The sequence below is a fragment of the Pogoniulus pusillus genome, chromosome 22 (assembly GCF_015220805.1).
Source record: "Pogoniulus pusillus isolate bPogPus1 chromosome 22, bPogPus1.pri, whole genome shotgun sequence".
Lineage (NCBI taxonomy): Eukaryota > Metazoa > Chordata > Aves > Piciformes > Lybiidae > Pogoniulus > Pogoniulus pusillus.
The window spans coordinates 11,266,138-11,281,096 of NC_087285.1; the positions used below are offsets into that span (position 1 = coordinate 11,266,138).

Consider the following 14,959-nt stretch of genomic DNA (forward strand, 5'->3'; position numbering starts at 1 on the left):
ACAGAACATGTCTGATGGACTAAGGGGTATCCTTGGAGGACAAAGAGCAACCAAGCTCTGTTTCCTATACAGTATTTCTTCTTTTTGGAGGTGAGTCATGGCTATTGTGAAGTTGTTCTCCACACCTATCTGATAAAGGAACTCCTTGCACCACTATGAATACTCAGCTCTCAAATTGTTGAAATTATACCAGCTTTGGACTTGACCCAGTTCAGAGTAATGCAAGGGGCAGCCAAAGGCCTGTGGAAGTGTGCAGTAGAGAATGACAATTTCTAGGGAAAAAACTTCTGCCTGAAGAATAAAGATGCATAAGGATTTTGTTTTAGCCCATATGTGCTATGAAAAATAGCAGCAGATGGATGGGAAGGTCTCTGGAAATGTAAATATATCTCAGAATACTAGACCTTGAGACCAATATTTATAGAAATCAGATTGAAGACTATTACTATTTCAGAGAGTGGGAAGGAAAAGCCTCATTTTGCTGGAAATAGAATAGCTGCACATTTTAAACTGAATTTCCAAGTGGACTTAAAAAGCTCTCTCAAAATAACTGAGGTTAATAAACCTGATCACTAAAGTAGATTCTTATAATCCATAAAGCTCTCTTTAATCACATTGCTAAAGAGTGGTTTCCCACAGGGTCTACAAGCAGTTTTATAAGCTGAAAATAATTTTTCCTTTTACCTTAATTGGCTTTGAGCTCCTTTTATGCTTTCTGCGACGAATGAGTTTCTCCCTGTCCTGGAAAATAAGATTAAGATGTTACTCACTCTTCTCATTTGCAGCTCTACAGAGGAAATAAAACATCTGGCTTCCACCTACTCTGTGGACATTCAAACAAGTGGAATCCAGTGGCAGAGAGAATTCATAGCCAAATCTGTCCAGGTGTCAGCTGAAAACCACTTTTAAAAGGGAAGAAGGGACAGCTATCAAAAAACTCACCCCTTATTAAGCAGTTACCTTCACAGACTGCCAAATAACAGGCACTGATGGATCTCCTGTTAAAATCACTACGAGGCCTGCTGGAGGGGACTGGTTTGAGCTTCATATGTGAGGTTGCTTTCCCTGCAGAGGAGATGCTGTCTGCCCCAAAGTCACTGAATGATGGTAGTGAGATCTCATCACTCCTAGCAATGACGTCTTGCAAGAGGTAACAGCCTGTTTTGGAGTTTCCTTCTCCTCCCTCTCAACAGAACTAGAGAACCACTATCAGCAGCATACGATATCACACTGTGTGCCTGCCTCTCATTAAGGAAATCTTTTAATGGTGCCTTAGTTATAATGACAAGAGGCTTGGCACAGCCCTGCCTTGTGACCATGTAGGCATCATCCCAAGCTCCGCAGTTCTTACACTGCATTCATTTCTAGAGGATGATCCACACACAAGAGTTGTACTTTCAAGTTGCCCCACCAGAAATTCACTTAAACTGCATCCATGCACACTTAAATCTAAAAACATGCAGGTACTAAAAGAAAGGTATTAACCCTCAGACCTGTAGCTACGAGAAGAAATATTGTACACAGAAATCATTCCTAATTTCCTAGCGCTCTGGACATACCCTTGTTAACTCATCAATTATGTTCTGTTGTTCTATGACTTGAAGCTTTAAGAATTCAGTTTCTTGTTCCTCATTAGCCTGATCCAGGTCATTGAGAGATCTTAATTTCTTTAGAGGAGGATGTGATGTCATTTTTTCTCTCTGTAGTAAGAAGAAGAATCAGATAAAATAAGATCCATCAATTAAAAGACATCCTTTCAGTGAAAACTTTGACATTATGTTTCATTTGAGGTGTGCAGCCCTTTAAATATGCTTTAGCTACACTGTTTATATTACTTTGTTTATGTCCATCAGCACTTCTTACCAACAGAGCAGCACAGCAAGGCTGAGTTCATCAACTAGAACAAAGCTTTATTTACTTCCTGTGTGGCAGTACAGGCTCTACAGGAGCTCTTAGAAGTCATACACCATAGCTTTTCCTCTGCCACGCATCAAGGTGCCACAACATGTGGTAAATACAATGCAACTCCCTACGTGTCCAGTGAGTATATAAATAGCATTTACTCACATGATCCTATGTGCTTACTGATATCCACCATACAGCCATATTCAGTGTGGAAATGGACGTGCTCTACTTACGTGACAGACAGTCAGAAGAGCAGGAAAGTCAAAAAATGTGCTACTAGAGTTACTTCAAATAGAAGTCCACATCCTGCCTGCTCCTGAGTGTACGTGGGAGAAGAGATGGCTACAACCCATCAGAGCTACTCTAGCCACCCACAGCTTGCTAACTGCCATAATTTGGGCATTTACAGTGAAAAGAGCAGAGCTCTAAGGAGCTAAGTTAGAACATATGTGCTGTATGCAGATATATTCACACCAGTGGTGCTGTCCCTGATGTCTAATGCAGACAGATTCCCAAGTTCCTTCTCTTTTCTGTGGGAAAAGTCAAGGGGCTGTGATCTAAACTACCAGAGCTGAAAGAGAAGAATTCTGACCCATGCCACCTGTGATAAGTTTATCTGTCTTCTGAGCATGGCTGATTTGCAGTCTAAAGTGGATTAACCCTGTACCGCTAAAGCCTTTTCCGTATAAGACATGAAAGTGAATCTGACCATCTTGTCCTAATCAGCCAGAAAGCTGCTTCCACAGCAGAGCAGCCAGCCTGAGATGAGGACAGTGGCTGCAGTGAGCCAGAGACGTGGCACACAAACACAGCCAGCAGGCGAAGTCTCCTCAGCCTGCCATCTTAGCTCTCAGAACCCTGAACTTCCACCTGCTGTCTTTGTTATTGCCAAAGCAACATGAGTGTGTGTGGGGGGATTAGAGTCTGACTGATACTGAAGGCAATTCCACCTGAAGGATATATGATGCATAACTGCTGTGACCTCACTTTATGGAGCCCTTATGTGTGGCATTTATGACCATAGCTAAATTCAAACCACCACCACATTCTCCATTTCCCACACTCATCTACATATGGAAAGATGATACATGCTCACTGACAGACCAGGACTTCTCTTTGCCATCATCAGCTCTAACAATTGAAACTCAATATTCTAATTTTGGGCCTAGTGTTCTAGTTTGATGATGCATTCACTTTAAATATATTACACAGGTATACATAATTTAGATAATGTAGCATCTAAACCTACTCTGTAGACTTACAGCAAGTTATCCACGGGACAGCAAAGTGGCCTTGCAGCCAAGAGGGCAAATGGCATCATGGGGCACATTAAGAAAACTGCATTCAGCAGGTCTAGGGAAGTTTGTCTCCCCCTCTACTCCTGCACCTGGAATACTGTGTCCAGTTTTGGGCTCACAAATTACACACAGTGATGTACTGGAGAGATTCCAACAGAGAGCTATGAGGATGACTGTGAGACTTTGAACATCTCTGCTATGAAGAAAGACTGAGAGACCTGAGGCTGTTTAGTCTGGAGAAGAGAAGGCTGAGAGGGGACCTTATCAATATCTATAAATATCTGAGGGGTGGGTGTCAAGATAAAGGTGCCAGGCTCTTTTTCATGGGGTCCAGTGATAAGACAAGGAACAATGGGTACAAGATAAAGCACAGGAGATTCCACCTTGAAATGAGGAGACACTTCTTTATGGTGAGGGTGATCAAACACTGGAGCAAGCTGCCCAGAGAGGTTGTGGAGTCTCCTCTGGTGACATTCAAAAACCTACCTGTATGCATGCCTGTGCAGCCTGCCCTAGGTGACCCTGCTTTGGCAAGGGGGTTGAACTTGATGATCTCTGGAGGTCTCTTCCAACTCCTAACACTCTGTGATTCTGTAGGGACCTAAGCATGGCTGTATCTTATCAGTAGCGTTACACACTCTATAGAACACATTTTCTCTATGTCTATACATGCACACCTAATAAACACAGATCATTTTGCTCTTCAGTACCAACCATTTCTATATTTTCTTTAGTGACTGCTTTGAGTTTGTCTTCCATGCGCTGCAGTGACTGCATGAGTTCATCGTTTCTCTTTGTGAGGCACTTGTTCTTCTCCAGAAGAGGTTTACATTGTTTCTCAGCTTCTCGAACACGCTTCAGCTGGATTGACAAATGCAATTAACAATTGGAAATAATCAAAATAAGGCATAGCTTTTCTCCTTCCTTTGTTAGAAGTGTTTTTTTGTCACTTCGCTGTTGGACTATTGTCCCAGTAAAACATCCAAGTGGTCTAATGGAACTGAAGCTTCCATAACTTACTTTGTCTATAAGTCTCAAAGAATAATTCTGTATGGCTGCTTCCAAAAGATTACTTTATCTATGGAAACACTCTGACACAGAGATGAAGCAACTGAACATGCAGCCAGGCAATCGCAGAGGTGCTACCAAAATCCCAAATTAGCTGTGCTTCAACCACAAGAAATCCACAACTAGCTGTAGGTCTGGGTTTTACAGGCACACGGTGCAGCACCTATGCACATGCATGATGAACTTTGTTTTCATAGACAAGTCACATAATATTTAAACAACAAAGCCCCATGAGGTAGGAAAAGTGTCACAGGCGATGTTTGGAAGCCCCAGGATTGGTACAACTAGATTATTAACCAAGATACCTTTCTCTGAAGTATTACTGAGTATTTTATAGATATAATTTATTTTTCTAAGGGAGGACAAGGAACTGGCATGTGGCTGTGGGAAGAAATTATCTTTGTATCCACATGATCTGCCTAACAAAGGCACTGTCCCAGTTCTGCATTACTGTTTGTCACTGAGAGGTTCCTTCCTCTTACAGTTCTGCTGAGGAAAGGGCCACAGGAGTTTTCTGTAGTTATAAAAGACAGGTAACCACATTTAATTACTTCATCAAATGATTATGCTAGGTTAAACTAACCCAGTGATTTTTTCTGAAGCAGATACACAAAGATTTCTTCTGCTAACAGAAAAGGGGGCTAGGAAGTGGTAACCTGTCTGATCAGCACAGTTATGGACAAAACAATCATTTATCCTACCCTAAGAATGAAGTTAATTGTGGCAAGTCTGTATGCACCTTAAAGCATATGGTATTGCCAATAGTACTTCTGGTCACATTGCACAAAATTGGCTCCTTTTAGCCATGTTGTGCAAGATATTGCTTAGAAGCCTTTTAATTTACTTTTTTCCTTGTGAAAAAATAGGCTGACTATTTAATGACATACAACAGCTAGTCAAGCTGAATCACCAGATTCCAAGCTATTCAGTACCACAGAAATGTGGGGATTGAGAGCTTTTCATATCTGAAGAGACACACGTGAGCACATTTCTAATTTGCAATCCAGAGAAGTCATTGTTTTGCAAATATGACATTGAGAATGCTGAGGAGATCCAAGCCAGCTGAACAGATATGAAAGGAATTCATGAGGATTCCTAGCTCAGGAACAAAACTAAAATAAAATATTAAGAGCTGAATTTTGCCACCCTCATTCTTAATAAGGGAAGTAGAAACAGAGAAGTTAAAAAGACAGGGTACTGAGTTTAACATACAGGTCTCACCAGTGTGATGGTAAATCCGATAAGTAAATCAGATAAAGGAGTAAATTAGATCAACTCCCCATTGTCCATCCTCCCTAGACCCACTACTTAACTGTTCTCAATCTGGTGAAATACTGGACTACAGACATGATTTCATTCACAAGGAAAGTTTCCTGGTACACTGCTGACCACTTAAAAAGTGACAGAGGGAACATAATCACTGACACAAAAACCTACAAGCCTCAGCCTCAATATTTGCTCTGCTTTTGCACTTGCATCACTTCAATCATTCAATTACTGTTTAATTCCAGGATAAACAAAATAATCTTTGACCTCATGAGTGACTAGCCCGATGGATGGAAAAGGCACATTCATGGGGCGCTATCATCCTCGGCTCCTCCTCTCTGCTGTGCCCACGGCTCCCACCCGCCTGTGCCCGGCAGTGCGAGGCTCACACACCAGCTCGTTCCGCTCGTCCCCAAGCAGCGTGTTCCTGTCCTCCAGCTTCCGGATGGTGGCGTTCAGCTCCGCTATTCTCTTCTGGTTCCTGCGCAGGTCCTGCTCGTTGGCAACAACATAGCATAGTTACACATGCCTGGGAAAAGAATCCTCAAGAAACATACAGCAGTCATTTTCACCTGTCATCACTAGCAAATCGTATTTACGGATTTTTACTGTCTTGGACATGCTGATGACAACAGAAGTATCTTTGGAAGAAAGCATCTGGCTTGGGGGATACTTTATTGGAATTTTATCTTTTTTTTTTTTTTTTTTTTTTTTTACAAATGAAAAGCAATCAAACAGATTTTTATATTTAAGATGGCAAAGAAAAAGCAAAAAGCTAAATGATTATATTTTTTATTGTCTTTTCCTATGCCTTGCTTCTGTTTACTGAGACACTATGTCAGGGGAAAAAGGATATCCCTTTTAGTATCAGTTGCATTTCACTTCCAATTCTGTATTTGTATGTGTGTAAAATTGTGTATACACATTTGTTATTTAAACATCGCCTATTGAGCTACACAATCATTGAGTAACATGTTTTGTGAATGACAGCAAGGACTGGATGTGTGAAGAATAAGACAGAGGGGGAGCTTCTAAGAGTCTCCTGGATTCCAGCCCCCCAGCTTTCTCCCTGCTCATCTTCCCAATTCTATACATGCCACCCAGGGAGTTAGGTTCATTGATTCTTTCAGAGAGGCAGTAATTACTTAAGATGTTTGGTATTGGCAAATAGAGCAACTGAAGAAACAGTCTTGCAAAGCTTTGTTACAATAGCATTCTCCCTGAAGAATCTATGGACCTAACTTTTCCATAGCAAATAATAGTGGTAAAGTTTCTACCAGGACCTGAGAAAACAGTTAATCAAGAGAAACAGCCATGTCTGTATTTTGTAGGGGATAGAAAAACCTGCATACAGGGCTGCTGCAGTGCTCCGAACCATCTCCAGCCCTTCCTGGGATCTCTCTCTTGGGACTGCTCATGTTACACTCTGCCTCCTTCACCAAGAAAAGCTGTTCATCCAGAGCTTCCTTCTGCAGCTGCAGCTTCTGCACATAGCCTGTCTGTGTTTCCAGTTCTTTCTCCAAGGAAAATATGATTCTGTCTTTGGCCTTGATCTCATCCATCTGCATGAGAGAAACACCAGGACAGCAATATAACTGCGTAAAGCCAACAGCACTGCAGCTTTCTCCAATCTAGCAGTGTATGATTTACTTCACAGCAGTGTCCACCACTTAAACCTGCTATGTCATACTGCACCAGGTTTGTAAAGCAACACATTTTGAGGTCTCAGCCCATAACTGTTCACTGGCATAGTAGCAAGATTCTCCAGCCATACACAGAGTGAAGCACAGGAACTAAGCACGGTGCTGTGTGTTGGTAGATAACTGGACAAAGAGTTCAGGCTTTCACAGTGCATTTTGGTCAGTTATTTATGTCGGTGGAAAATCAGTATAAACCCTGACAAACCCAAGAAAGCTTAGACTAGCCCTTGCTCATGCAAATGGAGCTCTGCTAGATGAGATAGGAGAGGTTACAGCCTGATTCTCACAAACAGATCTGTGCAGACCTGGGATGTCTTAAAGCTGATTGTCATCTCATTAATCTGCTGAGTGCAAGCTCAGGACTATTAGTTTTACTGTTACTTCACTGATGACTAATATCCCAGGACTATCCAAGACAAAGAAGAACTGCCTCTTAGCTCAACCCATAGCAACACAAGATTATACACTGAGCACACAGACTTTGAGTTGGGGAAGAAAACACACACAGCCCCGCAGGAAAGAAAGAAATTCCTCTTGTCAGTTTAAATTACCATTTCCTTTCTTTACTGTCAGATCTTGAATTACAGGTTTCATGGCAAACTTTCCACTGTTACAAGCAGGTCCAGCTCCCCATGACAGGGCAACTTGAACTGTGGCTGGTGCAGGCTTCATTTTGCTCTTTCTCCCCAGTAATTACTGAAGGAATCATCAAGAGCAAAACAAAAGATATCTTCCCTCTTGCTACAGCTGTGTTTAGGGCACCACCACAAGGGCTAGGAAAAACTAACAAGCTGCAAGTGCAGATGCAAACATTCTTTTTCTGACACTGACTGCACACATATTGGCATCTCAGCAGGCCAAATGCCTATGGCTGGGCCAATCACTCTCTTTGAGGTGCCAGCTGCCACCACAGTGCTTGCTCTGGATGACTCACTGTGATCCAGTCACTGCAGGGAAATAACAGTGAGGAGTCTGTCACATCTTTGCAAGCTGAGGTGCACTGCAGATTTCTCTTATTCACAAAAAGCTAAGAGTCACAAGAGGCAAACTTAACGACAGTGTAAGAGAACACATGAACTGCTTTGGTTACTGACCAGGCGGCGAATGTCTCTTTCGCTCTCCCATTTGATCTTGGAAATGGCTTCCTGGTGGGACTGATGCTCACTCCGAAGATCCCCTGCCTTGATCTTGTCGGCTTGGATCATGTTGTTAAGGGCCTCGTCTACCTGCTTTTTGGCAGACTTCAGCTCAGTGATTTCCTGCAGAAGCTTAAGGCGCTCGGAGTCAAACTGTTTCCTGGCCTCCTCACGAGCCTCGATAGTCAGCGCTGTCCTTACTTTATCGCTGCTGCCATCCCGCAGCGCACACAGCGCTGACTTGAGGCGCTGGATTTCGCTGTCCCGGACTTTCACCATCCGTGTCATCTCCTGCTCATGCTGTTTGATGAGGTTCTCCCTCACGGCTTGCAGCTCCTTCATTTTCTCCTCATGGAGTTTGGCTTTCAGCTCTGTGATCTGCACAGTCTGCTTGCGCTGCTCCACCTCCCGGATACGCTTTGTTTCTTGAGTCTTCTCTCGTTCAAGTTTAGCAACCTACAGTGAGATAAAACGAAAGTCACCTGCAATACCCAATGGCATCAAAACAAGCCTACTCAGATACACAGCCATGTCACATTCAGGAACTTGCTGAAGGCCCCAGATGATCCTCCACCTTCCTGCAACAAAATATGAGCCAGCTCCTGGGGCATTCACATAAATTTTATACTCTTGACTCAAGCCAAAATCACTCTGTCTTCTCCAGGTGTCTTGTCTCATGTAGACACTACATGTAGTTCCAATATCTCTTTAGGGAATAAGACTCCCTGTATATGAGTGAATTTGCCTAATAACTTCACAACCCATCAGTCAACATCACCAGAAAATTAACAAAGCTCAGAAACAGAAAAGTGCCTGCAACTTCCATGACCATGTGTGAGTCAGATGAGAGGGAAGAGCTTGGCTCTACGTGATTGCAGATGAGGTAAGGTGCAAGTCTGAAAGTCCAGGGAACATATCCCCTCTTACAGATCTTCTTACCCATAACATGGAACTTTAATGGACATTTATAGTCACTTCTTAGACATCTATCTAGAGAAAAGCATTCTACACTTGTTATTATGTTTATGGAACAGCCAGCTTTACTTCAAGTACGTCCTTTGCTGCTACTCTTCATTAACAACAGTTTTTAAAGTTCTTTGACAGCAGCTTTGGAATCAAAGTCAGAGAGTAATCTGCACTTACACTAATATATCTCAAGGTGCAACTTCATATCCCTGAGCAGGTCCACAAGAGAAACATGAGGGAACCCACACAAAAGGAAAGCAATGAATAACAAATTTCAGTTCAAAGCAAACTTGGAAGGTTTGTAATTTACAGTGAAAAACAATGTGGTTTCAAAGATTCTAAGAACTTCCTTGTTAATTCCTTTTTAAATAACGAGCACAAAGATTGAGGAAGAGTGAGCAAACCTTTCAGAAAGAAGAGCCAGAGGCATGAACATCTGTCCCTATGAGAGAAATTATGAAAAAGACCTCTTAAAGGCTGAAGGGTTTGTAGTTATTCATATCTGGAAGCTAGAGGGAAGTAATTCTGGCTTTATTTTCCCAGGATATATGCTTATCTGCAAAAGAATCAAACCCCAGGTTGATGGATTTCAATCACATTCCATTTGGATAAAGAAGATATCACTAGGCATCATCTTCTGAAGATGTGAACCCTCCACCTGCTCCCACCGGAACGCAGGTGCCTGGCTGCTTCCAGACCTCTTCATAAGAATTCACCAGCAGTTAGTAAACAGACATTTGTTCTCTTCACTGCTCATAAAGAACACACTGCTCAACCTGAAGGCTGCCTTCATTTCACCTATGTTCAAGGAGTTTTAGTGCTTACTACATAAAGGTTTTACAGCACAAAAGCTGTATTCGGACTATAAAACTTAAGATATACTGTGCTTGCTGCTGGAAACATCTCTAAATGAAGAGAGAGCAACACTGTGGAGAGCAAAAAGTACCCTTCCTTACAAAGCCACTCCAGCATCACCTGTGGGAAAATTAATGCTGCTTGCAAGGACTTTAACAGGCATAAAAAACAGACAGTATTTTATACTTGAGTAGCATCCAGCCCATGACCTTTTTACAGGTTACAACAGCTGTAGTGGTTAGCATAATAGATGTTATATGCTTCACAAGGGCTGGCCTAGTACAAGCAATGCAGACAAGACTGAAAAGCTCATAAGAAGATGCAGGCAGAGGCTGAAACTGCAGCACAGCCCTGCAGTTGGGCCAAAGGCTTCTAAAGTCTATGGGAGGCACCTCAAACCTCTGCAGCTCTGTGGGTACTTGCTATCCCCTGTCTGCATAATACTCAGCTGGCTTCAGGCTAACTTTACTCATCTGAGACTATGACTCTGGCAGACCACTGGCACCCAAAGGAGCTTAAAACAAGGCATGGTATCCCAATGCACACACAATGTCATTCAGCTTAGCTGCAGAGGGGCTAGAAGGGCAGGCATGGATTGTTGTGCTCTGTACTGAGGCTGTGAAATGAGGGCAGGTCTCACTGAAATGTTAGCCGTGCAAAAATCAACAACACCACAGTTTCTAACCACTGAATGGACGGGATGAAACTCACTAACAAGCATGGTCAAAGATGTTACAAAGGACGTACTGCTTCACTTGTGGGCCAGAGGCTTCTTAAACTTGTACATCCAGTAAAAAGGAGCCTTTCCCACAGAAGCAACAGGACATCCACAGTAAAAAAAAATGGTGCATGTGGGGAAAGAACCAGAGCACTGTTCCAGGAAAGACTGGCACTGTTTTCTCCATGTTTCTCTCCTTCAGCACAGCCACTTATTTAAAACCAAATCCTCACTCACCTTAGATTTCTCTTGATGTAGCTCAATTTGAATGTCTGTTAACTTGGTCCTGAGTTCCTCGTTGGCACCCTGTAGGGCAACAATCAGTGCCTCAGGCTTTTCGCCCTTGCTACGTCCTTTTTTTGACATGATTTCTTGTCAGCAAGAGTCCATGTGTTTAACTGCTTCAAATACAGACTGCCATCTTTTATGTTCCTTTCAGTGCCGGTTAGTTTAGCACCTACTGCATGACATTCCTTAAGGGACTGGACTCAGTTGCTTTGGAAGCCCTGGAAGAGATAAGACATACTATTATTTGTCAGTGGACACTGCAGCATGACAGCTCACATGGTTCCTGAACACCAGAGAGAGCTCACTTCCACAAACACTGCGGCCTTTGTCCAAAAACCTGCAAAGGAGATCCCAGCACAATTAGGCTTCTGTATGCAACTCGGTGTTCTAGTGGAGATTCCTTACATGCCCTTTTCCTGCTCTCAGAAAGGGGCAGCAAGCAATGAAGATCAAAGTTTGCTTCCTATAAGGATTTGTGCTGTTGAGAGTACAGGACTAGGAACTACAGATCATTTAACCCAAGCCTTGCAGACGGAGGTAACCACAAAGCAGGCACTTTAATATCAGGGATCTACCAACAATATCTTCCTCCTATCCTTCCCAAGCCTTGATTCCCTCCCAACATCCTATGCTAAACTCAAAGATTTCCACAGCACACCTGCTGCAGGAGAAAAGGGGAAAGTGCTGAGGACCTCACCAGCATCCTGGTTCTCTGTGGAAGCAGAAAACTATCGATATGCAAAAGCCTGTATCAGACTGGAAGTTATCCCATCTGCCCTTTCCAAAGGAATTCAGAACAGTTCCACTAATGGTTTCCACCAACTGAATTTTCTGGGGGTACAAATCTGTTCTAAGGGCGATGCAGTGAATTTAAAGACGTGAGCGGATCAGGAAGCCAAGCCTTTTTTCCCTTATTGCTACCAACAGGAGCGTCCTGCTTTCCCACAGACACACAGGTAGGGTGGTTGCATTTGTTGGGAGTGCTTGCGTGGGGCTTTTGCATTTCTCTTTTTTATTGGCAAGTTCCTGAGCACTCTCAATTCCAAAGGAAGGAAAGGACCCAACAAGACTAACTGGTTCTCAGCAGTACACAGGATCAAATCCTAAATTTTATGTCTGAGAAGAAACAGATTAGTTCCCTAGAGAAATAAATTCCCTTGATTTCAGTGAGGTGCAGCCTTCAGTATATGGACCCCTCTGCGAAGTGCACAGGGCGCAGTGCTAATAACATTAGATGTATCAACTCAAGGAAATGAAAACCACCAATAGCATTCCCAGATTGTGGGAATAAGATGAGCCTAATAACTGGCAATGCAACCACTCAGGGATTGCAGGAAGCATCTGCCAGATGTCTGTAAGCAGAAAGACTGGCAAAATTATTTACAATGAATGATTGCCAAGCACACTGGCATCAGCTTTCCCCTCTACCAGCATGTGTCAGTATAATCTATAGGAATTACTGCTGGAGTCCTTGAAGCCATAAAATCCTCTGGCTAAGCAAAAGATGGCTTTAAAAAATAGTAAAGGGAAAAAATTAAAATTCTATGTGCAGATTTCATCCAAGACAGGATTAAAGCCATTCCTAAAGCATAATAAATTCACTCCACAGCTCACAAGGAAAGTTTTTATTTTGCCCCTCTCCCCAGAAAATCCATCCAGTAAATTCTGAAGTAACAGCTGCACATATTTCTTTTGAGATGCATCTTGAATGAAATTCTACACGACTTCACTGAAGAATTTGCCACACTTCTTACAAGAAGCAGTAGTGCATTGCTATAGGCACCGGAGTATTCATCAGCTATCAGAGATCATGGCTACACTTCAGCTTAATTAGAACTGCTACTGTATGAAAAGGCACTTTGAATCTCTGGGCTTGCTGGGAAGAGGGGTTTTTGTGTTGGTTTTGTTGCTTGGTTTGGATTGGATTTTTTTCAAGATCAGTTCAAGCTTAGCTGCACAGCATAAGCAGGTAGAAGAAGGTTATTTATATTCACACTCCCAGAGGTGTGAAGTGAATACCAGTTTCAGAGTATGACAAGCACTGAGTGTGCAGATAACACTGCGCTACTTCCTATGGCAGAACGAGCCATAAACCCCAGGAATGCCTGGAGGAAAGCACTCTGCGATCTTTAAGGCTGAGTGTAAAGAGACAAGTACAACTGGATGAGCAGTCCTGCTAGAAGCGTCTGCCTAAGGAGCCTCTTTAATCTTCAGGTTTCCTTCTGTTCTATGAATTTCATCCATTGCTGTTACTTTTCCTTTGCTTCCGTGCTTTCCTTTTAATTCCCACCCCACCCCTGTTTCCTATTTATTTGCTGATTGCATTCTTTTCCATGGCATTCTACATTACCTTCTTATTAATACTTGCTTTTGGTAATAAGGTAAAATAGAGGAAAACTACACCTACGCTTTCTCCCAGATAGCAGCATTATCCTAAGTGACAAAGGACTATGCTCTTAACATTGCTCCCAATGCTAATCCCAGCTGGGGCCAGGCTACTTCAAAACAATTTGTCTTTAGGGGAATTGGCTCCTTGCTCTTTTCGTCTGCAACAAACAAAACAAGTTGCAGAAAATGCTTTCCCATTCTCACTGGAACAACAGCACAAGAGAAACTCCACATTCTCTCCAGGGGAAGCTCAGCCAAGTGTGAAGAGCCCCGGGCATGCACCAAGCCAACAGCCATGGGCATACATGCTCCAGTTTGCACATCTGACAGGCAAGTCTCTATTTCCATCACAGACACTGCCTGGGGCTTTGTCAGGAATACAGCTGAGGCCATCATTCTCTTACAGTGCTACAACAGCTCACTACTCAACTTTCTCCATTTGCAGCAAGAATCTTTGCCATTGTACCTTGATTTATTGTAGTAAAGTGCATTAGAGGAATCCAGACAGACCACTTTTGTCTTCTGAACCATGGCTTTGCTTTCTCCATCAATTACAGACAAGATCCACTTGAAATGGGATGCCCAAATTGTGCATGAAAGTTAAATGCTTGCAGGGGAAAAACATATATGGCTGATATAACTTGGCTGTGGGTTCAAAGAGGGTCAAGGTCACACTCTTAGAAAATCACATGCATAATGCACACTGTGCTCCTGCCCCAGCAAACACGCCATGTTATACACCTTCTATGTGTGGTTAGACACACAGACACACACTCAAATGTGTACATCTAACAACTTCAGAATATGCCTCTTCCAAATAGTTGTTACTCAGCAGCTGTTCTTTGTCTATCAAAACACTGCCAACAGTGCAAACTTACTCCAGCTCAAAGAAGCCTTTAAAATAGTAGCCCTGAGCCTCTTCTATCACTGGGCACAGTATTTTCTGTGGGATTAGGACGCATTTCACCACTTTCTGTTGACCTCACATCAAACTGTAATGTCTCTAGGCAACACAAGAGGGGTTTGCTGGCAACTTGTGACTGAGAAGTATTGGACTGTCCCAACAAGCCATTCAACATAAATAGATAAATAAAGATTGTGTTGTGCTCCTATCACTCTCATCTACAGTTGTTCTGAAAAACCACGAGAAACAATCTGCATAACAGGATCTCAGAGAAGCCAAAAATCAGAACAATGGAAGCACACAGCAAATATATATTTTTAAAATCTATCAGCACAAAGAAAACTTTTCACTTGTACAGAATGAAACAAAATTAATGAGACTATAATAAATAGATACCTCTGGGACTTCACTGTTTCCTTCTCAGTTGAAAGAAATGCTGCTGCATTTTGTGACTTCCATGGGATTAC

At 42.6% G+C, this 14,959-nt stretch overlaps 1 protein-coding gene across 3 annotated transcripts in view; it reads right to left on the reverse strand.

Annotated features, from left to right (window-relative positions):
* JAKMIP2 (janus kinase and microtubule interacting protein 2) overlaps positions 1 to 14,959 on the reverse strand; it is a 47,161-nt gene that overhangs the window by 17,724 nt on the left and 14,478 nt on the right. For all 3 annotated transcript variants that reach the window (XM_064161714.1, XM_064161717.1, XM_064161715.1), the window contains 7 exons: positions 11,150 to 11,418; positions 8,332 to 8,829; positions 6,890 to 7,099; positions 5,931 to 6,029; positions 3,918 to 4,064; positions 1,560 to 1,700; positions 685 to 741 (listed from right to left, as the gene is read on the reverse strand). In XM_064161714.1, the coding sequence (XP_064017784.1) occupies positions 685 to 741; positions 1,560 to 1,700; positions 3,918 to 4,064; positions 5,931 to 6,029; positions 6,890 to 7,099; positions 8,332 to 8,829; positions 11,150 to 11,278 (1,281 nt within the window). In that variant the 5' untranslated portion in view covers positions 11,279 to 11,418. The remainder of the gene's footprint in view (positions 1 to 684; positions 742 to 1,559; positions 1,701 to 3,917; positions 4,065 to 5,930; positions 6,030 to 6,889; positions 7,100 to 8,331; positions 8,830 to 11,149; positions 11,419 to 14,959) is intronic.